Source organism: Cucurbita pepo, chromosome LG02 (genome assembly GCF_002806865.2).
Source record: "Cucurbita pepo subsp. pepo cultivar mu-cu-16 chromosome LG02, ASM280686v2, whole genome shotgun sequence".
NCBI classification, from domain to species: domain Eukaryota; kingdom Viridiplantae; phylum Streptophyta; class Magnoliopsida; order Cucurbitales; family Cucurbitaceae; genus Cucurbita; species Cucurbita pepo.
In genome coordinates this window covers 9,352,645-9,378,192 of record NC_036639.1, presented here as the reverse complement: position 1 = coordinate 9,378,192, position 25,548 = coordinate 9,352,645, and the positions used below count along the sequence as shown (strand labels likewise).

Below are 25,548 nucleotides of genomic sequence, written 5' to 3'. Positions count from 1 at the left end.
ACTTGTGATTCGAATCACTCCACAAGATAACTTGATCTAGACTACTTGAATGAGTTTAACATGTATATCTAAACACAAAAAATGCAAAGGAACACGCTAATATAAACGTAATATGTAATTTCATTTTAATATCCAAAATCTTTATAACCTTAAAAATAAACCTAAGAAAAATTGGAAGATTATAACTCTCACGCCCATCATTACTTTACCAACTAGTAGTAATTAAAACGTTAAAAATAATATTTTAAAATTGAAAAAATGCAACGAAACCTCTCAAAATCCAACCATATCCAGAAGACACCTTATATTATATCACACATGTTTGCATTTCCTAACCCTAACATTGAGGTTACTTGCCGAGAACTATATTTAAATACTCAACGTTTTCCAACTTTTATATAAAAAGCAAGTGAATCCAGGATAGTTGAACGTGTCTACTACGAATGCAATGAGATAATTCGTATTAGATAGCTTTCACACTTTAGTCATTTTTTCGGAATATTTCTATTTTCTATCTTAACCACGTTTAGTTTCCAATTCCAAGTTTTGTTTAAAGTTAAACCATTACAAGTTTTGAGATATTTTTAAACAGGAACTTGCCTGAGTATCTTTGAATTCCAAGTCTTTCTCAGTCATCTTATTCTTAAGATCACTCGGGTAAGAAAGTAGATTATGGGTGAGGTGGAAAAAGGGAAGGAGGAGAGAGAATGGACCACTTGGTTGCCTTATTTTGGCTAACAAACTAAAAATCTTAAAATTGAATACTTTAACCAAATTAGGGTTTGGTGTGGGGGGGTGGGGCTTTGATTCCTCACCCAAAATGCTCATTTCTTCGCCTTTTGTTAACCCAATTTCATCTCCTTTTTTGGGAAACCCCATTTTTGGTGGTCCATAAACAATCAATGCTTTGCTTATTATAATCTCATTTATTACCTTACAATTTTTTTTTNAAAAAAAAAAAAAAAAAAAATCAGGTAGAATTTTGAATTAAATTATAAGAAAAATGGTGGAAGTCAACTTTGTAGGGGTAAAACGGTCTTTTCCGTCCGCAGTAACTATTTAAGGGGTTTATATTTTTACCATAATGCAGTGTAATGGAAGATGAGTTAATAATTGATTAAATTAGATATTAATATTAAAAATAGGCCAACATGAACCAATAATACACATTAAATGATTCAATAACTTGTACTAATCTTGTAGTACTAATGTGTAACGGTATTATTATTATGATTGTTATTATTATTATTATTATTCTTATTATTATTTGAATTGAAAAGGGAAATTTAGCGGTATGATTTTATGTACAAATCTCACTTTCTTCGCCCTTAAATAGAAACCTCTTTTTCCAATATTGTTTGGGTTACTTTGGGCATTCATAATTACCCAACAACTTACAACACCATTGCCCTTCTTAAACCTCAACTATTACCCTACATCTACCTATTTACCCGAGCAAGATCGTTAAATTGCATGGGGTACCCGCGTTCGTTGTATCTTCTCGAGATTTCTACTGCGTAGAAGGAATTAGATACCCAGTTGTACGTAGATCTAGAATTCTAAGTGAACACTGTTTGAAAGTAAGGGGTAGTTGAATTTATGTTTCATGGGATCGTTTGAGATTTTGGAGTGAGTTAGATTATAAGTTGTATCGAGATATGCACAAAGTTATTGTGGTTCGATAGCACTTGCTTCACAACACGAGTCTTTTTACGATGTACATTTGTTGAATTGGGTCTTGAGACCGCCGCCGGCAGTCCACAATGTCATCTTAATAGCTGCCAGTTAGTGAAACCTCTATTTTTGGTGTGTTTTCTTTTGTCTATAACAATGGTTGATTTGAATTTAACATACGTGTTTTGGTGATGCTAGATTTAGGATACTCATACTCATATCTTGTTGGAAATGTAATTGAGTAGGTGACTTTTTTATTGACTTAATTTTTTTTCCTAAAATTGTTCGATATGTATACACGTGTATGAGTCTAGGGTTTATATGGTGTGATAATTACATGATGTGTGCTTGAGTAATTAGCCACCAAGGTTATCGAGAGGAGTAATCAAGGTCAATGTACTGGATAAGCCTAAGTTTTGATTAACGGATTCCATAAGAATCGGAGTGTTGTTCTTAGACATTATCGATGGTCCACGACTTTTAGAAACTTCTCACTGGTGTACGTACTTGGTGAATAGTGTTTCTTTGTATTGGTTATAATTGAGCTAGATGATTCTGATTCATGTCAAGTCTGAAACGAGTGATCCGATTTTGAAAAGAAAATTGGTCCCTTAATTTTTCTTGTTATCGAGATATGTAGGTAGATATATCTAGCCCTGTTAGGCAGTGTCTTGTTGTTTTAATACGTTGGGATTTATATCCTAAAGACTTGTAATTAATTTTGATTATTTTATTTACAATTTAATATTATCTATTGTATGAAAATCTACTTTTATTAGTGTAACCTTCAACAAAAAATACGTGGTTGACGTACAAAAGGATTATGTTCAAGTAATGATCTAAATAGTCTATAATATATGGATAAGGTTTAGTGTTTTATCCTGGTAACAGATTGATATGATCCACTATGTAATCCTTACCCATCATTTGATCCAAATCGTTCATGTGGAGACATGTGAGCATGAGTATCTTATACAATGAGTTTATACAATGAGCATGAGCATGAGTATCTTATACTGCATTGAGAGAAACTTAGTTTATTGTTGGATCATAAACTTTTGACCAAACTGTAATTATGAACCAGTCGTAAAAGATAACTTACTTGTAATGTTTATATTAATAGATACAATTTGTTCTACTGTGCATAAGAGTTCAATTATTAGTTTATATTAGAGTGACCTATAGTTAATGATTGAAAACTGATTAATTATAAGTTATATTATGATGTGATTATGTTATGTTATAGAGCTATGTTGTGATATCGATATTGAATGATGCATGAACCTTCATATGTCATGCCATGCCATGTAAACTAATGTTAGCATGTTCGCACTACGCCTATGAGACATGAAAAAGTCATGTACGTTAATCGTGACAGACATGACAAATATTATGTATGTATGTCTTAAAAGATGTTATGTCATGAAAATAACAGAGGCATGACTTCCTTCATAAGTATATGTCATGATTTAGAGGTGTCATATTCATCGGAATACTTGCCTCTTATGATTAGTACTAACGCGTATATTCTGATATCTATTTATGTCGTGATATTATACCTCAAACAATCAAACTGGATCCAAAAAATGACCTAACCCGACCCAATCCAACTCACAAATATCCTTTCTAAATTGTTACATAATTTTTAACCTAAAGAAATTCAGAAGAATTTAATATTTGGAGTAAGTGGACAGGTGAAAGATTGAAAACCATCTTCAATGTCTTTCTCTTGCCCCAACGAGACTATTAGACTAACTCAGAGCAGTTTGTTTGGGCCAAAACTATTGAACTAAGTCTTAAAGCTATGAGTACCTGCTGGTGCTGGCTGCTCCACAAACCACCAAAATTCTTAGCTCAAAACAGCCTCTGCAAAAGTGCTTTACTACATGTTCAGACAAATCAGAACACAAATCAACTGGGTCAAATCTGTTTATCATAAACCTTCAACTTTTCAATAAAAACACAATACAACTGGGTGATGTTCATTGTGAGGTCCACATCAATTGTGGAGTGTAAACATATTACTAACATACACGTTTTAAAAGCCTTGAGGGAAATCTCGAAAAAACCCCAAAAAGGACAATATTTGCTAGTGGTGGGCTTAGGCCGTTACATTCATCCTCTCACTTTCATGTTCCAATTCAACCGAGCTGGTATAAGTTTGACAAAACATGAAAGTCTAACTTGGCAGCCCTGATTAGCTTATTTATGAGAGTTTCAGAATAGCTCTGCATGAAAAGGTAACTAATGGCAGCCCTGATTAGCTTATTTACAAGAGATTCTGAAGTTCTGAGCTCTACATCAAAAGGTAACTAATGTCATCTAACAATCTACGTCTCTAAAGTTTCGATTCATGGTCACGGTAGTAACTATTGGTTATTATCAATGATTCTCAAATGGTACAATAACAAAGGTTTCTTCAGAATCAAATGTCATGCTCAGTATTCAATCTCCATGTATTTTCTAATATGAACAATTGTCTAAACAATGATTTATATTTGAAACATGCCTCAGAGATCATACACATGTATAGATGAATGATTGAAGGAGCAATAACATTATTCAAAACTAATTGACAACAAATAATTTGCTATGATTTTACGAACAAAAAACAAAATCAGGATAAGATCAAAAAGCTTGTACATATCATTAAACAAAAGGCAATGGAATCCGCAATGTGCACCTCCTCTTAATTGGTTGGATATGGAGGATGAGGATCAGAGAGCTCAATCCCGAAGGCCAAGTTCGACTTCGAGTTCATCGTCATCTTCAAACAGCTTGAGAAGACGGGCATGTTGTTCTTCTCTCTTCTTCTTTTGCCATAATTTGAATAGAATCACAGAAAACGCAATGAAAGTCACCACACCTAGACATATGATTAGCATCTTGATCCCTGTTGATGGACTCTTCGGAGCATCGGGCTTTTTAGTTTTACCATCTTTAGCACTTGAATGATCACCTGCTAACACTGGAATGACAAGAAAAACAAAACCAAAACCAAATAATCATTTGTCAATCCAACATCAACTCGAGGTCTACAAGTTATAAGACACATTCAAATTCAAATTCATTTTCATTCATCTTGTTTTTCCTTTTCACAAAAGTCAAAAACGTACAAAATTAAATCATCACTATTTGAAATGCCTCCTCAAGAAACACAAATATCCAGCAAGCGGCAAAAAGGGAGGAAAAAGGCAAACAGGGTATTCGTGAAATTGCAGTAATTTTCCAAGAAATTGCAATCAAAATATCGAATCATCTCTTCCACCATTCATTTTGCTTATTACAATTCAAATGCCATGAATCCTAAGAACGGTAATTCCCCAAACCATTACGGAACAGAACAACGTTACCCTAAAATCTACAATAAAAAAACAATGCGACAATATTTTCAGCAGAAAAGCAACAAGAAATCATCATAGCTACAATTATTTAAGAAATTCAACTCGGTCTAGCTACCAGAGTTACAAAGAACATAAAACCGAATTTAGAATTTGAAAAGCGAAAAGGTGGATTTGTACCTGAAAGAGAATGGAGAGAGAGGGAGAGAAGGAAAGAGAGGAATTGCAGAGATATGGAGCTTCGAGATCGAGACATCCCTTCGCCGATCTCTGCAGCTTTCTCGAGGAGGAGGATTTGGTCGGAATTTCTTGAGAAGGAAATTGGGAAGGGTCGAAAATGGCGGAATTTTAGCTGGTTTTTTATTTTTATTTTCTCTAATGGAGATTTGAGGGACTTTAATGCAGCGGCAACGGCTGCTAACTTGATTTAACACCCAAAACTATATTTATAATGACGTTTAATATTTTAGAATTATGGAAAAGATTAATAATTAAAATATAGCCTTTTAAATCAAAAAACTAAAATAAAATATTTAAATTTTACGAGTAACGTTTAGAAACCATAATATAATCGATCTAAAATAGTTTAAGAGGTATTGAACATAAAATAGATTTGATCCCGAGGGCTATCGTTTCAAACAAGCCAACATATAGAGTCAATTCAACTGAAACTAAAGAAATTTAAATGCAACTCGAGGAACTCATGGAGAAGGAGAAAGTTTAAGTCCATGTTCTATACGAGTCTTATTGGTGCCAAAGAAAGATGAAACTTGGTGCATGTGCGTGGATTGTAGAGCTATCAACAAAATCAAAGTATCGACATCCTATTCCTAGGCTAGACAAAACTCTCAAAAAAATTCATAGATCTACGAGAGAATACTGAGACAAAAAATCTATAAAACTTCTCGATTTTGAAGGAAAAGGATGATTCAGTACCCCGTAACCATCCTTCTCAGTCTAAGAAGTGATTCTTGTATAAAAATCTTGACCGAGATTCAAAGCTTTCAAAATCAAGTTGTGACAACATCCGTTTTAGAATAGACATTGAATGGACGCCAAAGCATGCTTATTTGGCTACAAAGAAGAAACTTCAGACCGAGTAGATATTGTCATTAAAAGTTTTCTCTCAAAGTTTTAAAACACGTCTACTACTAGGTAAACACCTTTGTAAGAAATATTTCGTTCTCTCTTCAACTGCTCTGAAATCTCGTGATCTTTTACTACCAAAATTTAAAAGAAAACATCCATGAAAAAATCAAAAGAAAAAATTCAAAAAAGACAAAATCTACGAGCGTTTTAGACGAGATATAATCAACCTTATCCTCAATACATCTGATGCAGAGCATCACTGGTTTTAAACATTCCCACAGAGCAGCTAACAAAATTGCAAACAAATCGAGCAATCACAAGAACAATCACAAACACAACGACAAGAACTGCAAAACACTTGAAAACAACAGACATGAACTTCTTCATCTTCATTCTCCAGCAGCTCCCATACCATTTATTGATCTCTTCAACCATACTCCCCAATCCCATTTCATAGTTCATCTTGATATCTTGAATGAACCCACTTCCAATCTCACAATCCAGACCACTTTTGAGATGGATATTCAAAACCTCCTCTTTCTTCAAGCTGCTGGTTGAATTCTCAACCCCATTAAACACCTCCACAGCCTGTTCTTCACTGCTCAAATGGTTGTGAACAATCTCTGCTTTCTCCAAGATCTTCAAGTCTTTGGAGTTTCTCAATAACCCTTTCATTAACGCAATGTAATTCACCAAACACTGCGGATTCACCTCTGCCATTGCTTCAAATGCCACTAGGTTTTTAAGCAGAACTTCAGAGAACCCATCAAGATGAATGGAAGGCAATGTTAAAGTGAGCGTTTTCTCATCAAAACGACACTTTAAAACGCCATTTTTGGTGGATTTGAATGTGATTCCAGCAGTTTTCAAGTCTGAAGCAGAAGGGATTATCATAGGGAGCTTTTTCTCACACAAATTTGGCTTTGTTATAGATCCTAAAAGTCTAAACAAACGTTGAATTAAACCAAAGGTCTCTTTCACTTGTTGAATGAAGGCTATGTTAATAACAGACCCCAAAATGTTCAAACTCTCACCTAAAAACTCAACAGAAGAAGAAGAAGAATCCATTCCAATTGGCATAGAATAAGCACAGATATTTGCCACAGCCATCTCATCAGGAATAAGCAAGATTAGAAAATACACAAAATGTAGCAAATGGTGGGAAGAATCGAAGATTTCAGGCAAATTGGAGGCAAATCCAAAACATACCAACTCAAATGGGGAAACAGATGCAGAAAATTGGTAAAACAGAGGAGCCAAATAGTTAAAGGGTTCATCGGGGCAAATTTCTTTAAGAACAAGTAATGGAATCTGATTCTCAAGCTTCATCATATCACTAACAATCTCAAATTCAGACCATAATTTCCCATAAAAGATCTCTAAGGGGAGCTTAAGGGGACGATTACTGAACTCATTTTGAAGTAAATCAATAAAAAACAAACCATCAATGAGCACAACCCATGATAAGGTTTCGCCATCAATTTCAAGGGATCCACAGAAACAGCCTCGGATTTCGAGCTCCAATGGCTTAAGCTGATCTGCAAGTTCAAGAAGTTGAGGTCTCCATTCAGATTCTTGGCTTTCCCAAGTTTGAACAAGTCCATTTTGTAAAGCTCTGGCCGGAAATGATGGTACGGCCCCAACGCGATGAACTGGGGTAGGTACGCCGCCGGGTCGCCGTCGCGAACGGATTCCGGCAGCTGGAAGACGGAAATGGGGGTGTGAGAAGCGGCGAGGAGGGCATTTTGGTGAATGAGATCGTTGATTTGAAGAACCCACTGAGATTTTTGGAGGGTTCCGTTGAGAATGGACATGTTGGAGTGAGTGTTGTTGGAGGTGTGCTCTGTGCCGGGGAATCTGAAGCAGCGAGCAGATGATTTGGTTTAGAAATTAACAAATAAACAGGATAAGAGATTTGCCTTTTTCAAAATATTTTTAAAATATTAAAATAATAATAATGATGACTGTAATTGTCACTTATTGAGGAGAAAAGTCATCTCTGCCACATCACTCCTTCATACACAGTCAGCAAAGACACGTCACCAAGGCTCTCATAATTGAATTCTTAAATATACTTTTTAATGAATGAAATTAAATAAAAAATTAATTCACGAAATTTATTTTTTGGTACAATTATACATGTCCATCAATATTAATATATCGATAAAATTAAAATGTTGATATTAATCTCATATTAAGATATGTATAATTAATTATTTAAGGTAAAGTAACAACAAGGTTGAGATGGCCGAGTTGGTCTAAGGCGCCAGATTAAGGTTCTGGTCCGAAAGGGCGTGGGTTCAAATCCCACTCTCAACACTTATTTTTCGTATTTTTCTTGCTTAGCCGAATATGGCGGGAAGCGCTGACTGGTCAAAAGGTCTTTTTATGTTGGAATAAGTGAAATAAATTAATTAGATTTAATTTTTGAAATATAACATGTATAATTAATTCTTTAATTTAATTACTGTATTCAGTATCTACCATTAAAAGTTGGTAAAATTTTAATAAAATCATTTATCTGAGAATAATAATAATAATAATTATTATTATTTCATATCAAACCTCTACTCTCACTAGATCTATTCAAATTCTTCACCTAACACGATGTGTCTCACGAAAGTCACCTCCTAAAGTTAGAGCTCCTACTTCAAAACTCAGCATATAATCAATATGTTGTGAACACTGATAGAACTCTCCTTAACTGTATCTCAGGCTCTGCATTTATTTTGGAGTACACTAATAAAATTTCTTGTCTTCGAACCACGTAAATTTTTGTTCTCTTTGTTAAATTTCTGTTTATGGGTGTGTGAATGCGATCTATTTTACTTCCGGTTCCTTTACAACACACCGCTATTAGAAGAGAGTCATGGGTCACAGTCGTTCATGCTCCTAACATGGTTGAGAATATTGCGTTAAACATATATAAAAATCACAATCTTATTGTACTTCCAAATTGAAAAGGCAAAAAGGAAGGATTCCATTGATGCCCAACACGGAGAAGACAAGACACAAGAAACTTGAGATGAAGGACATATTACAAAGTAAGGCAACAACAAGGAAGAGACAATCCGACAAATAGTTCGTAGCTTCACCGACAAACCCAGCTCCTACAACGCTGCCAATTGCTGAATGTTAATGGGATATGCATAGGCTCTTGAAGGGGAGCTGAATGCCATCTTGGCCAACACAATATTGGCGTCCTGAGTGGGATGGAATGCGTCCCAAAACAAGTAGCCTCGTCGATCTTGACATGGTTGCTGCAGTGGCAGACATGTAATTTGTCCATTGTTTTTGCCCACTCCACAACATCCCTTGTCTACCACGGTGAACCCTGTTCATTCGTACGCCACCAAATCAAGCATCCATGTCAAATATTTAGACTTTCCATTTGTATGTCAAATAGTTTAGATTCTTTACCGTATGTGGAGGCATTGTCAATCAAGTCGATGTTGCTTTTGTAGGTATCAAGGTACACAAACTTGGCACCGGGAAGAACGCGGCCGCTGTTGAAACGGTCAACGAGTTTGCGAAGGCCGGTGTTGAAAAGACTGATGGCGCTGTTGATCTCTTCGTTGCAGCGGCTACTATTGCCTTGATATCTAGCAAGCTCGTAAGGAATGCAGCCGATCATCCCCACCCCTGTCACCACCACTTTTCGAGCTCCGAATTGGTACAATTGCTGCAACAAAAGCAATCAAAATAGCATGGCATGTCATGAAATGGCTTTAGAAATTAGGGAAGAAACTAATCACTTTAGAATTACGTTTTAGAGATTAAACTTCAAAGTGATTCTTAAATTACGATTTTATAATGTTTATGTTAGACCCACGTTGGTTGGAGAGGAGAACATAACATTCTTTATAAGGGTGTGGAGACCTCTTCTTAGAAAACGTGTTTTAAAAACGTTGAGGGAAAACCCAAAAGGGAGAGCCCAAAGAAGACAATATGTACCAGCAATGGGCTTGAGCGGTTACTAATGGTATCAGAACCAGACACTGGGCGATGTGCCGTCAAGGAGAATTAGCCCTCAAGGAGGTGGACACGAGGTGGTGTGTCGGAAGGACGTTGGACCCTGAAGAGGGGTGAATTGTGAGGTCCCACATCGATTGGGGAGGTTTAGCCCCAAAGGGGGTGGACACGAGGTGGGACTAGCGTAGGGTGGACTGGGGAGTCCCACATTGATTGGAGAAGGGAACGAGTATCAGTGAGGACGTTTAGCCACGTACTGGGTGGAATGTGAGATCCCACATCAATTATAGAGTAGAACAAAGAATTCTTTATAAGGGTATGAAAACTCTCCGGACAAGACGCATTTTAAAAATCACTTAAAAAAAAGTTAATTGAAACACACATACTCTAAGTTGGCGAGAGTAGTCCTCAAGAAGGGCAGAGGCATAGGCTTGAGGAGTGTATTGAGATTTGGTGTTGTAAAAATCAGTCATGAAGTAATTGTTAAGATAGTCATTGCTTCCCATGCCCGAGTAGAAAATGCATTTGCTTAGATAGCAACCGAGTGCCTCAGTATCTCCTCTGAAAAACCTACTCATTTCTTCCACCGTTCTTCCAAAGTTCTCCACTTGGTTGTTCATAGATACATGACCACCCTTTCAAATCAAAACAACCCAAGAATCAGCCTCCAATTCAAAACAAATACCATGTTCTAAACTTATGTAGTACATACCAAATTGTTTCCAGTCTCATCACGAATCCCTGCAGCGCCCGATGCATAATTTGCTCCTCTTAGAAGGGCTCTACCTCGAGTTCTAGTGTATGGAGGAATGAATGTCCGAAACCCCAGTAGCTGAGCTGCATGCATTTGTTGTTAGCTGAGTAATCAAACCAAACCATTAAATATTTGAAGGGAATAAGGATTCACCTAAGACATCAACGAATGTCCGGCCATTGGTGAAGCGGCCAGTAGTGCCCTGTGGGAAATCAACTCCATAAGGCCTATAATTGGCTCTTGCAAGGGTAAGTAAACCATTGTTGTTCCCATTATCCACCAAGGAATCACCAAAAATGAAGAATCCAGGAACACCGCCGCCCTGATCCGCCTGTGAGCAAGCCTTAGGAGTACTCAAACACAAACAAATTGTCAAAATCATTGCAATCATAGCCAATGGCTCAAATCTCTCCATTGTTATGTGTTCAATTTTTGAACCCACAAGAAGCCTCTTCCAAAGGCGCTCTATTTATGGGCCTTAAGTTGTTTGAGCTGGGTGCCTACTGGCGTATTGCATTAATGGAGGTCTCATGTTTATGCAACAATGGTGGAAGTTGAGATTACTTTTAGTTGTGGCTATCGTGTTTTCTTTAGAGAAAAGTGTCTTTGGGGTTCGTGAAAATAGCGGTGGTAGGGTGGTGAGTATTGTAGTTTCTCGTGATGGCTACTATTTAGGCAACTTGGAGATGGAGCTGCTTTGCTTCATATTAATGAAGTTTATAGAGAGAAATAAAAAAAAAAAAAATTAGGTTGAATTTAGCCCAATTTGTTTATTGAAAATAAGGTTATCATGCATCACGTAATTAATGGACGTGGAATACATCAATTTACAATATTTCATAAAATGTACCATTAACTTAATATTAGAAAACAATTGAAATGTTTTTATGACAAGCATGTAGGTAACTATTAGATGATGTTTGAACTTGGATGTCCAAATCAACCATTACATACCGAACATAATGACTATTTTTTGTAATAAGAAGGGTAATAAGAAGAGTCATCAAACATGGTACAAACTGATTTATCATAACCTTGACCTATATGGTTCTTATTCTTATTGGTCATTACAAGCAGTCCCTTCATTGTTCATAGAAGAAACATGTTCAAAAACGATAGGTCAAAGCAGCAGAAGCAGAGGGTAACCGATAAAAGGGGGCGAGAATTCTGACGACTCACCAGAATTCTCGCACCCTAACCCTACACGTTTCCCTGATGCCAAGAACACGCCAACGACTTTCAGATGCACCTCACAGAATCCACCTGTAAAGAAAAATGGTAGGATACAAAGGAAAAACGAGGGAGAAGAAGAAAAGACTGTTGAGTTACCTTGCGACGAGTATGACACTGGCAACCACCCCGTCGAGACTCATGGCACCGTATAGTGTAGATAATGCCATGGAAGAGAGGACTAACGAGCCAGAGAATACCTTGATGCACACGAGTGATTACCACCAAACGGTGTCATAGCTTTACTGGCCAAGAGGATGAATTGTTTGCTAATACTACTCTTTGTGCACCGGTTTAAACTTTAGAAGGTATGGAAGGAGATGGAAGGGTATCTCGAAAGACGAAAGTAAGCAAATTTGGAGGTAGATAGAACTTTGGCTAAGACCAACCAAATAAGTGGCCTCACTATTAGCTCAGTCGGAAGACTTGTCTATGATGATTATGATGCTATGATAAGCTAAGATGATGATTCAATTTCTAGTTTAAAAAAAAGATGAACAAACTAAATCTATATTTCTATTTATTTTAACATAATTCAACTCAAATAGGCTAATAACTCAACCAAACCATATAAGTTGGGTTAGATTGATAGAATTTTTGGAATTATCAAAATTTTTGAACACCTCTCCTTAAAATCTCTATTCAAATGTTTTACATCCTAAATTTGACCTAAATATCAATTTATATCATAATTTTTGAATTTTATCGATCTAAACGTAGAATTAAATAAATTTAGTTCAATTTTGATTCAATTCATCCACCAGTGTAAAAATGTTTATGAACTCATGAATGTTAACAAAAATGAAGTCTAGCATAAAATTGAGTTGTAAAAGATGAACATGGAACAAATCTCCCAAATACTTTTATTTCCTTTCCTATTTCATTCATAACAATCCACTTCCCTCCCTCCAATTTATACCTCATTTCTTCTTCAATACCTTTTTTTTTTTTTTATTTTTTTATTTCTCGACTTTTTTGGTACGTAACAATTTAATCTCATACTTAGAAAAAAACTCGAACTCTCGAGGCAAGGGTTGGAGGCAACCGTGACAACATCAATACGATAATGGAGAATGATCAACTAAACGATAGACATTAAGAACGAAAATAAAATACATAGACTCTAAAAAAGTGTTCAAAGTTCATAAATCCAACCCCATTTTATTTAAAACTGATTGGTATTACAAGCACTCGAAATGTAAGAACAGCATTGGAGATTTAGTGACAGACAACATTGCAACGGCAAATGCGAGAGTTGGCACCATGGGGAATGCATTTGCAGCCCTTTGGTGGGATATTTCCATTCCTTGCCATTGATTCAGTGTAGCATTCTGAGATTCCAATCCACCCTCCACATGTTCCTGTTGAACGAAATTCTTGTGGGCAAGTCTTTGATTGATCTGCAATGCAATGATTTGCAAGAACTTAAGCGATTGAAACAACATATTTGGGTGTTAGAAGGAGTATCAAAGGCTTACCAATAGAGTGAGAATTGGATACAAGGCTGAGGAGAAGAAACGATAGGAGAGCAACGCAAATCAACTTCTTGCCCATCCTTGCTATCATCTTTTGTTTGTGGTTCAGATTATCACATTCATGTTCCTATTTATATTAGGTAAATGAAAAAGAATATGAGGAATTACAACAATTTTTTCATTTTCATTTGGGAAATAGAGCAAATATTTATATTATTTCATAATTGAGCCATATACTATGGATTTCATACCTTTTTTCTTTTCCTTGTAATGGAAAGTAAAATTGGATCATACTTTTTTTTGGGTTAATAATTTTTAAATCGATCTTTTTTTAGTTCAACAATGAATATTTGAATTTTTGGGCATGGTCAAGGACAATAATTTTTAAACGGAATCATAGAAATTAGTCGGGAGTTCAGAAAGTTGTGATAGTATGTTTTATGGGTTTTAGAGTAATGTTTTTGTCAAGATCCTTGTTCTTAGGTCATTGTTTTCCTTTAAAAATTGTTTATATTAATTCAGGAGAACATTTTCAGCAAAATTTCGAGAAAATGCTTAGAGGATCGGTTTCTATTGGAGTTCAAATACGGTAAGCTTCAAGAGAACGTCCTAACTTTGAGCACGATTATCTTTTTTTTTAGAGTTGATGAAATTAAATGGAATTAATTTTATTGAATTACTCGATTGAAACTCGTTTTAGGAACTGAGAATGTTTGCTTAATCCACCCTATTTAAATAGCATGAAAGAAGTTATCTATTAAATTAAAAGGATATGAATAGAGTAATAAATAGAAAGATATCTGTGATGAGAAGACAAATATCTTTTTATAATAAAATATCAAATATGATATATATGGTAAATTACAATTTAGTACTAAATATCTTCGATAGAAACCATGTTGAATTAAGATACGTAGGAAAACGGAAAAACTTACAAAAAAAAAAAAAAAAAAACTTTGAATTTTGGGTTTTTGAAAGATTGATTGAAAATATGTTTGCAGGGGCGTCAAGGAAGCTTGAACATCGACTATTGGAAGGGAAATTTAAACAAAAATACGAATGTTGCATCTGCACATGCTCGATAGGACACGTATCAAACAACGACAGATGAAAGAAAATCAAGCACCGCCTATGATTGTTGGGACTCAAAGTGCTAATGGGTGCAAGGGAAAATAAAAGGAAAAATAGAATCGATCGGCTTTTACCAAGCTCAAATCAAGGCTTGAGGGCGACTATGCTAGGTGTCACGAACATACATTTTCAACTGTAAGACGTCATGATCTTGACATGCTCATGACAAACCTAAAGAGGAATTTAAGCCTCATTCACCTTTTTCCCTTGACTTTGTGGTTTTGTCAGACCTTAGGCGTGGTTTGCCTTCATCAACTAAACACAACTCGTTCAGAATCCAAGCTTGTTCGGTCGCACACATTGCGTATACATGCACTAGGCCAAGTCATCGATTTGCACATCAGAATCCAATCGTCTGTAATTCTAGCTACTTGCCTCTACACTAGGCCAAGTCATCGATTTGACCTTGGCTCTACTTAGGGCCACTATCTCTCATCTGCAACATCACATCTCATCTTTGTTGTGCGCCGAAAGCGGAACAAATGTACTCCCAACACCAATGAACGGAATTACACAAAGAGACATCAAGATATTTACGTGGTTCGGAGAGAAGAAGTTCCCCTACATCCACGGGTACCAACCAATCACTAATAAAACAAAGTGTTACAAGTGAATATCTCACTATCACACTGCATAGACTCTCACCAATATGTCACTCAAGAAATACAAGGTGACACACAAAACATTCCCAAATTCAGATATCAAATTTCTATGACTAAATCTCGTATGACCAAATCCAATCCAAATAACCAAATCAAATATAATCTAAATAACCAAATCAAATCAAACTTGACAATTTACAACAATTTTCATAAGATCTCCAAGTTGATAACTGAGTTGAATCAAAACTTGACAATTTACAACAATCTCCAACTTGTCATAAGATCTCCAAGTTGATAACTGAGTTGGTTGCTACCACGTCAACACACTACTCCTTTCTTCCGATGTTGATGAAATCCAAACAATGCAAGAACTTTTCACGAGCGATCACCTTTGTCAACATATCAGCAGGGTTATCAGCAGTTCCAATTTTTTAATAAACGAATGTCCCCTTCACTAATAATTTCTCGAATAAAGTGAAAACGAACATCAATATATTTAGTACGAGCATGATGGACTTGATTTTTTGACAAACAAATAGTACTCTGGCTATCACAAAACACATCTATGTTCCTGCAAAATACCCATGTCATTGATCAAACCATGCATCCAAATAGCTTCTTTAAAAGCTTCCATTATTGTCATATACTCTTCTCCGGTGATAGACAGTGCAACAGTAGACTGCAATGTTGAATGCCAACAAACGGGTCCACCAGCCATAGTAAACAAATAACCCATTTACAACCAATTTCCTTCCTACCTTTTGGAAGTTGTACCAAATCCTAAGTTTAATTTATCTCCAATGATGCTATCTCCTGATTCATAGCCTCTTGCGAGTGCAATCTATCCGGGATTTGGATAGCATCTTTGTAGTTGTTGGGAACTCCATCAATCAAAGGGAAAGCATATGTTATCATATCATCAAACCTTGCAGGTTTTTGAATTTTCCTTCGTGATCTATTCCTGGCGATGGACTTAGGTTCCTCCACTCTTTCATTTACAATACTTTACTCCTCCTGTTCTAATACATAAGAGTTATTAACTACATAATCAATAGGTTCTTCAGCACGTAGGAGAAACCATATCAAGAGAGAACACCACCTTCTCCACCTGCTTCAATGTCTCGTCATTATTTTCAATTTTCTGCAAAAACATTCCAGACTCATCGAATGTCACATCTCAACTATTAACAATCTTACTTGTTTCTGGACACCATAACCTATAGGCCTTCACGTCTTTGCTAAAGCCCATAAACTTGGCTTTTTTTGCTCTAGGATCCAGCTTTGATTCTCAAGCGGAGTTTTTCCACCATTTCCAGAAACAGGTAAACGTCACCAAGTGAACAGTTGTGGCACTCTTAAAGACTCCTCGGTTCACCAATTTCTGAAGCGCCTTCTCACCAACATGCCCAATTATTGTGGTTTCGTTGAGGGAGTATATGCTACCTCTTTTAGTTCCTTTAATTGCCACCAAAGCTCCACGAGCTACTTTCAAATTTCCTCATTCCAAAATGATACGATAACCACTCGCATCCAAAATGCCAAGGGAAATCAAATTTTCTTCAAGTCAGGGACATACCTCACATCATTGAGTTTTCATATAACCCCGTCAAACATCTTGATTTGTACTGAGCCGATTTCCGTCATCTTGCAAGTACTATCATTGCCCATATAGACAACTCCACCATATCCCAATCCCCAAACAAACTCTAATCTTCAATGGCCACGTCCTCCAAGACGACCGCGACGTCGAATTCTGCGAATTCCTCTAGCATTCTCGCATTCAACTCCTCGTAGCTTCTGAATCCCAAAACAATTCTCAATCCCAATCTCAACCCCAAATCTACCCGAACCATTCAATCGGGCGCCTCAAATAGAGGATCCACGAAATCAACTCTGTGGGCCCCATCAACATGATCATGCTCCAACCCAACGCCTCCCCTGCTGACTTACAGGATCAACATTCCTTGTATGACAACGAGATGTCGGAGAATTTCGAGGTTGAGGTTTTTTTGCGGCTGTCGCCTACGGTTTCGACCGTTGCGCCCGGGGTGACAACGCGGCCGCTACAGTCGTTGATGACAACGACAACGACGACGATGGAGACTATGATGGTGGCAACGAGTGGGTCATCGAAGAACAAGTTGAAAGTAATGGTACAACCGAAATTTGGGAACTCAAAGATACCAATGGAAGTGAACCCAACGGATAATGTGGGGAAATTGAAGAAAGAGCTACAAAAGCTACAGAAGAGACTACATTTTCATCTGCCACTAGAGGGTTTCTTTTTCATTTATGACCGCGACGTTATGGGCGAAGACCGCTCCTTCAGTTGGCATGGCGTGGCCCACGGCGATACCATTGAGATCTTCAATGGCAGCGTTTCTGGCGGATCTTAATTAGCTCTGATACCAATTGTTGTGCGCCAAAAGCAAAACAAGTGTACTCCCAACACCAATGAACAGAATTACACAGAGAGACACCAAGATATTTACGTGGTTCGGAGAGAAGAAGTTCCCCTACATCCACGAGTACCAACCAATCACTAATAAAACAAAGCGTTACAAGTGAATACCTCACTATCACACTACATAGACTCTCACCAATATGTCACTCAAGAAATACAATGTGACACACAAAACATTCCAAATCTAGATATCAAATTCCTATGACTAAATATATGACCAAATCTAATCCCAATAACCAAATCAAATCTAATCCAAATAACCAAATCAAATCAAAACTTATGACAATTTACAACAATCTTATCATCTTGGTTCCCAATTAATATGGTCCACGTATCTTTCTGCATCCCAATTCTCATGATGTCATCAGCCATCGAAGCTTATTTAGACATGTTCATCGAGAACGGACTCATGTATCGTTCATCTCATATGGACATCTCGAACATCCATCCATTAGGGTTTTATTAAGGCATTGACCCTCCCGTGTCCACGCCATGTCATTTACAAACTCCATATTTGATAGCGAGTGCATATACCAAACTCTGACACATGGGCGGGAGTGCAATGTTGGGTCACCCATGTTATCTGACATTGTAATTGAAAGATAATCGCCTGAGACATTCATCTCACAAGACTAGCCCTTACTATAACATAGGTATGTGTCAAAAGGTAGCTAACTTAGGCAACAGGGCTCAAGGGTGATGGAGAGCGGACCCAACGCCTCCTCCTAGAGTACATTTTGTGACATTTCTGATCTTTCCAGAGTAAAAGTGATTTTGGCAAGAGGTCATATGGTCTCATGGAGCATCTGTTGTGTGTTCGATTGACGCCAAATTTGATGATATTTCATCTTTCATATAGATGGACTTAACTCAACAACTGCGTGAAGAAATTTATATTGAAACTCCGACTTCTAAGTTATGGTCTAAGGCCTTACCCAACCATTTCCAAGTTTGTCTTCAACACTTGTGTTACCTTGTTCTCTCCAACCTTGCTTATGCCTCAACTTGCTTTAATATACACTCTTCTTGGTGTGTTGGATGACACATCGTTCTTGTCGGTTGCATTCTAGCACTTGTTTGTCTTGGCTCTCACATGGCCAGATGGGTGCCACTTGAGATTCGCCACCTTGTCGGTCTGCATGTTGTTAGATAAAACCTGAGTTTTTTATTTTTCCTTATTTAGATTCACACGATTTCAGAATACCTCCGTTTGACCATTTGACAAACACGATCGAATGGATCACCAATGAAGCCATCGGTGTATATCATTGCGGAGGAGCCAACCAATCAACAATCAAGTTGAATAGCTTAAGTGGTTAGAGTGTCAGCCTAACAACACATAGGTCTCAGGTTCGAGTAGAAGAAAATTCAAAAGTGCGAAAATAAGCACATTGTGTGATCGGAAGACTGCGTAACGTCAAGCAGCGGAAGAAAAATACCATTTCAGCTGTCGACACGGGGGCAAACAAACCATATATGATCGGGGCCAAGTCTTCGTTCTTCTAGCTTAACTCGGGGATTCGAGGGACAGACTAGCTGTCGACACGGGGGGGCAACATATTAAACAAACTTCTTAATTAGTCACTTTTATGAGGTAAATGTTGCACTAACCCTGTCGACACGGGGGCAAACAAACCATATATGATCGGGGCCAAGTCTTCGTTCTTCTAGCTTAACTCGGGGATTCGAGGGACAGACTAGCTGTCGACACGGGGGGGCAACATATTAAACAAACTTCTTAATTAGTCACTTTTATGAGGTAAATGTTGCACTAACCCTACTAACACTTCTCTGGTCTTCTCTGGTCTTGTTAATGATGGTTTTAATATAACACATGTGGAAACAATTTGGATCTTAGGCACTTTTAGAACATCTATTATAGTAAATAACTAGCATGTTCATAAGTATTAAAACTTAATGAGTTTGAATACTAACCTTTTGTAGTTCAAACTTCTTTTTCCTCACGAACCGGTTTCGAACTACCACTAGTGTCTTCTCCACTATCCTCCGGCCTTAGAACGGGATTGTGGAATCCGGTGAGTGACTAAACTTGGGAGGGATTTTGTATACGTGAAAGAGAGTGCTTGTGAGAGGTTTTTCATCAAGATGAAGAATCCCTTCCAAGTATCATGATCACTCTATTTAAAGAGTCAAGTTTGCATGTTCATGCAAACTTGAGATCACCAAATTTTGACACTTAAAATTCCACTCAAATGTTTGGGATTATGTGGCAAGCATGCATGTTTGAGTTAACCAAATTTTGACACTCAAAATTCCACTCAAACTTGTGGGGTTTATTTGGCAAGCATGCAAGTTTGGTTAAACCAAATTTTTACATCTCAAAATTCCACTAACATGTATTTTTCCATAGATGAAAGTCAACATTTTGACTTTCTTCATTTTAATTAGATGAAAGTCAACATTTTGACTTTCTTCATTTTAATTCAACAATTAATTTGAATAATGAATTTCAAATTAAAGTAACATTAAATAATTAATTAAACTATTTAATTAATATTTAATATTAATTCAAATGCCAATCCCAGTCAATTCCGACACATAATTGATTAAGATATTTAAATCTTATTTAAATATCTCAGATTCTCTCTTTTCGTTTAATTCGTAAATAAAATAAAATTGCGGTTAAATATATCGTATATATGTAACGCATATTCCCTAATTTGAATTCGAACACTTCGAACTCACTCGTCACACTGTTCTATGGTTTAGTCCGATATGAGCTAGCAGAGGGACCTAATGGACCTATAGATCATGGGCTCCAACGATTCAAGATTAACCGATTAAACTCATTAACCTGGTTAACCAACATTCGTTAACTACTAGGACACTCCACTATAGCCTAGTAGTTGCACTCCCCTCACTATAGATATATTTCTGTCCATCTGATATAACCATGATTAGTAAGTCGATCCTTCACAGGTTGTTCGTAACTAGAGCTGGGTCAATTTACCGTTTTACCCCTGAAGTTACTTCTTGTTCCTTATGTCTCATTGATTCTCTTATAAACAATTGGTTTGTGGTCCAACCAGTAAACCGAATCCCTCTCAGGCCAATGAGAGGGTGGGGCCCCTTGTTCAAGACCTGGAGTCAGTGCTTAAGGGAACTACCTTTCTTCTATCCCTAAAAGTGGGTAGGAGTGAATTCCGTCTTGCACCCCACGTCCCCAGCCATTCACCCAGTCTTACCCCTGAAATGGGAGGCCTATTGAGTCGGCGAACTAGAGCCACTCTCACCCATGCAAATCTAAGGATAATTCCGAATAAACAGGAGTTCATGGTTAGCTCAGGATTAAAACCGAGTTACCTAGGTTATCGAATGAAAAGAAAATCAGTCTCAACAGTAAACGACATTATAAAGTGAGAGTGGTTTTCTTCATGGTCCGATCTTATGCAATACTCATTGCATAGGACGCCCCCACTCACATGTCTCCACATGTACAATTTAGTGATCACATTGTTTATATCATATACAAAAGTGGGCCGCATCCATAGTGTTCCCAGAATAAGATACTCAGCCTTATCCTTATATTATAGATCGTTTTGACTATATACTTGAACTTGATCCACTCTTATGTCTCTACATATAGTTCAAGTAATCATACTATAGCCATAGTATTCTTAGTTTATTGGATTTAGATTAATGATCGTAAAGTTCACTTTATTCAATAACAATATTTACTAAATAAATAACAATAATAACTTTATTGAAAATAGAATATGTTTTTGTTTACAAACTATGAGTTTTAGGACATAAAACCTAACAGTTACAACCTCATTCTCTATGTTGCTCATGTCTAGCCTGATGCTCTGTTCTCGAGCGGATTTTGGTTTTGACACTCTTATGAAGCCACCTTAGACGCTTGGCGATAGCTCAAGGTATACACATGTGCTTACTTCTTGGAGCACTTTTATAGGGTAAGCAACTCATTTTCTTGGGCTCTACCCCACTTGATTCGACTGCTCTCTCGAAGGGAAAGACTTGTATTGTGCAAAATTTAGCACTTGGGGCATGTCGCATCTAACCTCCAGCTTCTTTGCTTTCAAGCATTAGCATTATTCTTCTTAAGCGAATGTCTCTTTCGAAGGTTCCCAAACTGGTATACCTTATGAATATATGTTGCCCATTTGGAACTCCTAAGCAGTTGGCAAACAACCTTGGTTCGTGCTGCAGTGATTGGTAAGCCTCCTCCTCAAGGAGTATGGTTTCTATCCACAAAACTAATCTTGATTTTTACTTCAATTGTCCTGCCCACTCTTGCACTCTAAACACACTTGTAAAGTCTTCATTTAACCCTCCTGTTAGTTTTCTGATTGTCATATCTAATTTAGATAGACAAAGTTTGGCTCTATTAGAACTATTAGGGTCGTACATTTTCAACCGTACGATGTCTTGATCTTGATACGTTCATGACAAGCCTTAAAGAACACTCAAGCCTCATTAACATTTGTCACCCCACTTTGTGGCTTCAGCAAATCTTAGGCGAGGTTTGCCTTTGCCAACCGAACACAACTCGTATGGAATTTAAGCATGTTCGGCCACACACGCCGCTTGTGCGTGCTTGCTCAATAATCTGCAACTATAGCTGACTTGCCTTTACACTAGGCCACGTCATTCGACTCGACCTTGCCTCTACTTGGGATCCAGGTCTCTCATGTACAACGTGACATCTATCTTGCCATCTTGGTTACCAATTAACATGGTTCACATATCTTAATGTCATTCCAAGTCTCGGGATGTCATCACCCGTCGAAGTTTACTTGAACATGTTCATCGAAAACGACCCATGTGACGTTCATATCATCGGAACATCCTAAGCATTCATCCATCAGGGTTCTATCAAGGCATTGAACCCTCTCGTGCCCATACCATTAGATAACGGGTGCATATACCAACCTTCGATACATGGGTGAGGGCCCAATGTTAGCACACTCGTATCGATCAACACTATCCTTGAAAGTCCTATTTCAAAGGAAGTCGGTCGAGATACTCGTTTCGCAACGCTCTTCTTCATTGTGACACACGTATGCACCATAAGGTAGCTCACTTAGACCACATGACCCAATGGGAGCGGCGAGTTGACACCATGCTTCCCCTTATAGTACATTTGAGGCATTTCTAATCTTTCTTAAGTAGACGTGATTTTGGTGAGCGGCTATGTGGCCTCATGCAATGTTCACCAGGTGTGCGATGGACACATAATTTTGTGAGCTTTAATCTTTTATAGACAGACTTAACTCTAGAGCCACATGCCGAAAATCATATCGAAACCCTAACTTCTGAATTAATAGCTGGGGCCCTACCCAATTTTCTCCGAGCTTGCCTTCGACACTCTTGTCGCCTCGTTCTCTCTAACCTTACTTTTGCTTTAGCTTGAATTTAATGCACACTCTTTTTGGTTGTTAGATGATTTAGCATCCTCTCGATTGCATTCTAACACTTGTTGTCACATGGTCTGATGGGTGTCATTGAGAGTCGCTACATTGTTAGTCTGCATGCGGGGTCATAACATACTATTTTCATCGCATAGTTGTGACACTAGACACTGGCGCATGCAGCAACCCCATAGTTACCTATGAAGAACCCTCCTTGACCTCGAGTGGTAATAATTTGTTTTTTCACAATTCGACTAATTTTGAATCCAAAGCTCAGATAAGCCACACACTACCATAAAAGTAGCCATTTAGAATTCGTTCGAATAGTACTTGTAGGATTGTTAGGATACGCTAGCATGCAAGCATGAACGACCTTATATAACTTGAAAAAGCACGATTAAGGCGCTTGAGTGGGATGAAGAAAATGAGATGGATGTTGTCTACAAATTCCCTTGAAAGTGAGTATAGTACCTTATGCTATATAAAATGATTTTTGCTATGCTAGGAACATTGATTTCAACTTAAGAACTATACTCCAAGTGATAGAATAGTTCATATCATTGTATGGACATGCTATAACTAGTATGATTTTATAATGATGAAGATTAGAATGTTCCCAGTAAACTAAACACCCAAAAATCCTACTAAATCCTAAATAGCCCTAAAAATGAGAGTTTAAAATATAAACCGTCAAGATGCCCTAACAATCGAGGAGGACACTAAGAAATATAAAAAAGCTTACCACAATCTAGTTAACCTCGAGGACACTAAGAAATATAAGAAAACTTACTACCGGAGCTAGACCACCTCCTACCTCTTATATATATAATTAGTTGAGCCCAATTTCTTTTGATAGAAACTCAGAACCAGCTAAATCTATAAAAAATTTATTTATTTTAACACAATTCAACCTAAATTAGTTAATAACTCATCTCAAATCATGAGTTTTTTTTTAACACCTCTATTTAAAATCTCTATTTAAATTTTGACATCCCAAATTTGCCCTAACATATCAATTTACCTCATAAGTTTTCAATTTTATTGATGTAAGCCTAGAATTAAACGAATGTCGTTCAATTTTCATTCAATTCATCCATTAGTGTAAAAATGTTTATGAACACATGAATGTTAACAAAAATGAAATCTATCATAAAATTGAGATGTAAAAGATGAACATGGAACAAATCTCCCAAAAAATTCAAACTCTGCTAGGTGAAGATAGCAAGGGGAGTTGGAGGCAACAGCGATAACATCGATACGATAAGATGCAACTAAACGAAGAACATTAAGAACGAAAAAAAATGTTTAGAATAAATTACGAGTTTAGTTCCTCAACCTTTAATAATATGTTAGTGTTTAAAGTTTCTAACTAAACAATAGGAAGAAGAAAAATGAAGCATAAATCCAAACCCTTTTTATTTAAAACTGTGTGGTATTACAAGCCCTCAAAATGTAAGAACAATATTTGGGGTGGCAGCATTGGAGATTTAGCGACAGACAACATTGCAACGGCAAATGCGAGAGTTGGCACCATGGGGAATGCATTCGCAACCCTTGGGTGGGATATTTCCATTCCTTGCCATTGATTCAGTGTAGCATTCTGAGATTCCAGTCCAATGTCCACATGTTCCCTTCGAATGAAATTCTTGTGGGCAAGTCTTTGATTGATCTGCAATGCAATGATTTGCAAGAACTTAAGCGATTGAAACAACATATTTGGGTGTTAGAAGGAGTATCAAAGGCTTACCAATAGAGTGAGAATTGGATACAAGGCTGAGGAGAAGAAACGATAAGAGACCAAAACTCATCAACTTCTTCTCCATAATTACACACCCTTTTTGTGTTCTTTGCTAGATCTTTTATTTGTGGTGGAGATTATGAAGTTGATGTTCGTATTTATATTACTTACAAGAGCTATTTATGTAATAGAAATAAATAAATAATAATAATAAAATTGTAACCGACAATCTCCCCGCAACTCCTTCCTCAAATATCTCTCTTCAACACCGCTCTACCAAAGATAGATCGTGGAAAAAGAAAGCATAGAATTGTAACAGTTACTACAGAATAACTAAGTAATAGCCCAAAAAAATAGTAAATAAAATCAAAAATAATGAAATAAATAAAGAAATAAACGAATAAAAATAATTATAAAAAAATAGTTAAATAATAATAATAAATAAATAAATAAATAAAAAAAATAACATTTCCCCACCTCTCATCCCTTCCCACAATTATATCTTCTCAATCTATCCTTAGCCAGAAAGTAACAATTACTACAGAAAAAACAACCATATTTACTTAGAAAAAAAAAAGACCTTTACCCAATTGAGATTCACTGAAGATTTACATGAAGATAGATCTGATCAATGTATATTAAATCTTCTTTCCTTTTATCCTATTTCTTTTTTATAAATCACACC

The 25,548-nt window shown here is 36.9% G+C and overlaps 3 protein-coding genes, 1 long non-coding RNA gene, 1 other non-coding gene and 1 pseudogene across 5 annotated transcripts; 2 read left to right on the top strand and 4 right to left on the bottom strand.

Moving 5' to 3' along the window:
* Window positions 1-4,116: 4,116 nt before the first annotated feature.
* Window positions 4,117-5,419, bottom strand: LOC111788931. Its single transcript, XM_023669514.1, has 2 exons — window positions 5,196-5,419; window positions 4,117-4,642 (listed from the first exon to the last, which is right to left on the bottom strand). The coding sequence occupies exons 1-2, from the start codon at window positions 5,269-5,271 to the stop codon at window positions 4,401-4,403; spliced, it is 318 nt and encodes a 105-aa protein (XP_023525282.1). The 5' UTR covers window positions 5,272-5,419; the 3' UTR covers window positions 4,117-4,400.
* A 904-nt stretch (window positions 5,420-6,323) lies between these two features.
* On the bottom strand, window positions 6,324-7,981 carry LOC111788930 (annotated as a pseudogene).
* A 361-nt stretch (window positions 7,982-8,342) lies between these two features.
* On the top strand, window positions 8,343-8,423 carry TRNAL-AAG. Its single transcript has one exon. It is a non-coding gene; the product is annotated as a tRNA-Leu (tRNA).
* Window positions 8,424-8,991: 568 nt separating this feature from the next.
* On the bottom strand, window positions 8,992-12,298 carry LOC111788433 (GDSL esterase/lipase At1g33811). Its single transcript, XM_023668770.1, has 7 exons — window positions 12,247-12,298; window positions 12,010-12,093; window positions 10,984-11,295; window positions 10,789-10,913; window positions 10,463-10,711; window positions 9,525-9,786; window positions 8,992-9,438 (listed from the first exon to the last, which is right to left on the bottom strand). Exons 1-7 carry the CDS (start codon window positions 12,296-12,298, stop codon window positions 9,215-9,217), a joined length of 1,308 nt encoding a protein of 435 aa, XP_023524538.1. The 3' UTR covers window positions 8,992-9,214.
* A 903-nt stretch (window positions 12,299-13,201) lies between these two features.
* On the bottom strand, window positions 13,202-13,638 carry LOC111789331. The gene is made up of 2 exons (XR_002814317.1): window positions 13,539-13,638; window positions 13,202-13,460 (listed from the first exon to the last, which is right to left on the bottom strand). It is a non-coding gene; the product is annotated as an uncharacterized LOC111789331 (long non-coding RNA).
* Window positions 13,639-17,178: 3,540 nt separating this feature from the next.
* On the top strand, window positions 17,179-17,664 carry LOC111788432 (ubiquitin domain-containing protein 7SL RNA2-like). Its single transcript, XM_023668769.1, has one exon. The coding sequence runs from the start codon at window positions 17,179-17,181 to the stop codon at window positions 17,662-17,664; it is 486 nt and encodes a 161-aa protein (XP_023524537.1).
* The last annotated feature ends 7,884 nt before the right edge of the window (window positions 17,665-25,548 follow it).

What these genes read in the sequence shown, in the direction of transcription:
- LOC111788931 (XM_023669514.1), bottom strand. Translation starts at nt 5,271, where the DNA reads ATGTCTCGATCTCGAAGCTCCATATCTCTGCAATTCCTCTCTTTCCTT. An exon ending in CTCTCTCCATTCTCTTTCAG is followed by an intron (nt 4,643 to 5,195) that starts GTACAAATCCAC and finishes TTGTCATTCCAG; the next exon opens with TGTTAGCAGGTGATCATTCA.
- LOC111788433 (XM_023668770.1), bottom strand. Translation starts at nt 12,298, where the DNA reads ATGACACCGTTTGGTGGTAATCACTCGTGTGCATCAAGGTATTCTCTG. An exon ending in ATCAAGGTATTCTCTGGCTC is followed by an intron (nt 12,094 to 12,246) that starts GTTAGTCCTCTC and finishes TTTTCTTTACAG; the next exon opens with GTGGATTCTGTGAGGTGCAT. An exon ending in TGACAATGCCTCCACATACG is followed by an intron (nt 9,439 to 9,524) that starts GTAAAGAATCTA and finishes ACGAATGAACAG; the next exon opens with GGTTCACCGTGGTAGACAAG.
- LOC111788432 (XM_023668769.1), top strand. Translation starts at nt 17,179, where the DNA reads ATGATCATGCTCCAACCCAACGCCTCCCCTGCTGACTTACAGGATCAA.